The sequence below is a fragment of the Sarcophilus harrisii genome, chromosome 6 (assembly GCF_902635505.1).
Source record: "Sarcophilus harrisii chromosome 6, mSarHar1.11, whole genome shotgun sequence".
NCBI classification, from domain to species: domain Eukaryota; kingdom Metazoa; phylum Chordata; class Mammalia; order Dasyuromorphia; family Dasyuridae; genus Sarcophilus; species Sarcophilus harrisii.
In genome coordinates this window covers 250320443-250323731 of record NC_045431.1, presented here as the reverse complement: position 1 = coordinate 250323731, position 3289 = coordinate 250320443, and the positions used below count along the sequence as shown (strand labels likewise).

Below are 3289 nucleotides of genomic sequence, written 5' to 3'. Positions count from 1 at the left end.
TTAAATGTTTCAAAGATTTTTTATGATGTTATAATATTTACAATATTACAATAAATTCTCCTTTTTTATATTCACTCTGCATCAGTTCATGTAACTTTTGTAAAGATTCTCTTAAAACATTCTTTTCATTTCTTATAGTACAACAATATTCCATTACATTCAATATTACATTATATTCATATACAATTTAAACATTGTTCAATTGATGGGTCCTCCCTTAATTTCCAGATCTTTGTGATCACAATACACAGAAAAATAGTTGCTGTAGTTTTTTGTTTGTTTATTTGTTTGTTTGTTTGTTTGTTTGTTTTTGGAGAATTCTCTCAACTGAGAGGGAATGAGATCTGTTGGGGGATTTTACTCTTCAGTGGAAGGTGGGTTCTTGACAATAGTGTATTAACTAAAGAAACTTCTCTCTAGGGAGTAGCCTCACTTTTCAATGTTTCAGATGTAGTTTTTCATATTTTTTCCTGCCCTTCCTAGAGTATACTATTAAACACCACATTCTGCCACACCAAAGCATAAATAAGTAACAACTTTGACAGGAAAGGAAGAAGTCAAGAAAAGGAGCAATTGATGAAGGAGGGATCTTCTGGAAGAATATTTTGCAGAAAGCTGGGGTTTTAATCAGAATGAGAACACATTCCCTCTTCAAACACAAAAGGATGTGACCAAATAGTTTTCTAATTGTCAGAATCTATTTAGAAAAAATGACAAGATTAAAGTAACTTTTAAAGGAGAATTGCAGATGTTTTATCCAAGCACACAGAATAGTTTTTATTGTTATTCATTTGTGTCAAACTCTTTGTGACCCTTTGGATCATGGCATACCAATATTATTCAGGACATTTTCTTGGCAAAGGTATTGGAGTATCATTTTGTCTTCCAGTGAATTAAAGCAAACAGAATAAGTGACTTGTAAGAATCTCACACTGCAGATCGGAGGGTGCATTTGAACTCAGTTCTTGCTGTATTCCAGGCCCAGCATTCTATCTATCCATGGAACACCCATCTGCCTCCCACTAAATGGTTGTTCTGACAATAGATGAAACCATTGATTTTTATCATGTCTTTGTGTAGTTTGTAGCATTTTATTTCTTCTGCACTAGTAGTGAGAGACTGGCTATTAGGCCTCCTGAAGGTTGGCTATTTAATCCATCAAGGAAGTATCTACTTCTTCCCACTTTAGACAAACAGGTTCTTTTTTTAAATTTTTTAAATTTACTTGATTAAAGCTTGATAGTAGTATTACTGGATCAAAGGATATACAGAACTTAAGAACTTTTTGGCTGTAGTCCCCAATGATTTTACAAAATGACTTTATTCACAACTCTGAAAGATTATCTCTATTAAAGGTCTGGAAGACTTTTCCCATTCTAATATTCTATCTAACATTTATGTTATTTCTTTTCATCAAAATTCACAAGTGTTTAAGTGAGTAAGATAACAAGAAAACCCTTAGTTTTAAATCATTTTCATAATTTAATTAATATAAATGATTAATTACTATTCCTTAAAACCTTCTTAAGAGCATCCTTTACCTCCTTATTCCTCAAACTGTAGATCAGGGGATTTAACATGGGAATGATCACTGAATAAAAGACTGAGACCATCTTATCTGTATCAAGGGAATGGTTTGAGCTTGGCTGTAAGTACATAAATATTAAGGTCCCGTAAAAAATGGTGACAGCCATCATGTGTGAGCCACAGGTAGAGAAAGCTTTATACCTGCCTTCAGCTGACTTCATCTTTAGAATTGCAGAGATAATAAACATGTAGGAGACAGAGACAATTAAAAGGGAAGCAATACCAACGATTCCAGCGCAGATAAAAGTCCACATTTCTTTGAAATGGATGTCAGAGCAGGACAACCTCAAAAGAGGCATGTCATCACAGTAGAAATGATTGATAACGTTAGAACCACAATAGGAGAGGCGGAATGTCAGGATAGCATGGTAGATTGCCACCATCAAACTGCAGATGTGGGGTATGACTACAAGCTGACTACAGATTTTAGGAGACATCAAAACCATATAAAGTAAAGGGTTGCAAATGGCCACATAGCGATCATAGGCCATGGAAGCTAGCAACAAGCATTCTGCATTTGTGAAATTAATAAAGCAGCCTAGTTGAATAGCACATGCATAGAAAGAGATTATATTTTTCTCGTATAAGAAATTCCCCAACATCTTAGGTGTGATTGAAGAAGAATAACAGAAATCTACAAATGCCAGGTGACTTAGGAAGAAATACATTGGAGTTTTTAGTCGTGAGTCTATTCTGATGATTGTGATGAGACCCAAATTGCCCACCACTGTGAACATATAGGTAGATAAGAACAGTACGAAGAGAGGAATCTTCAGCTCCTGCTTGTCAGTGATGCCCAAGAGAATGAACTCGGTCACCTGGGTAAAATTAATCTCAGCCATTTATTCCATCTGACATCTTGGCCAAGATAAAACAAAGATGAAAGTTCAGTTAGTTTTGGATTTTCCTTCCTTCTAAATCAAATTAATCATTATTGTCTTTATCACAGTGCAAGATGATAAATAGTCCACAGGAAAAATAAACAGAGCCAGGTGTGATTGCAAAATACTGGGTTAACAATGGTACTATGAAGTAGGTTGAGCAAATATTAATATTACTACTTTATTCTTTGACACACGATTTGATATACAAAATAAAATGCCATTGACAAATAGCAGGACTTGAGGTGGAATTCTTTCTCTTCTTCAGAGTAAATATTTGTTCCATATTCCCTTACTCAAAAAAAAAAATCATCTCTATTTTTGGTAGTATAATCTTAATTTGTAACTGTCATTCTTGTCTACACATTCAAATTCCATAGACATTTCATTGTCACTTACTTTGTGAAAGGCAGCATGATTTGGTGCATTGAATGCAAATCTCTGAGTCAAAAAAATTGGATTCAAATCCTGCTTCATTCATAGATTGACTATGACCATTGGCACACTTAATCAGATATAGTTCGTAGTAGTTATTGATCTGCAATATTGGGCTGTATTGTATTGTGTTTGTGTGTCTATAAATATATATATACAGAGAAAGAGACAGAGAGAGAGAGAGAGAGACAAACATACACACATACCTCTGCCTGTGTGTGTGTGTGTGTGTGTGTGTGTGTGTGTGACTTCACACATACTATCATGGGAGATACTGGTACAGGACTACCCAGCATGGTGTACCTTTATCAGAGAATGTGCTATGCTCCATGAGCAAAGCAGAATAAAAGTAGCTCAGAAGAAAACATGTGATGAGCAGAATTACA

At 34.8% G+C, this 3289-nt stretch overlaps 1 protein-coding gene across 1 annotated transcript; it reads right to left on the bottom strand.

The window, feature by feature from the left end:
* Positions 1-1499: 1499 nt before the first annotated feature.
* On the bottom strand, positions 1500-2438 carry LOC100916670 (olfactory receptor 8U9-like). The gene is given in 1 exon segment (XM_012552702.2): positions 1500-2438. A coding segment is annotated over 1 exon segment (939 nt).
* Between the last annotated feature and the right edge of the window lie 851 nt (positions 2439-3289).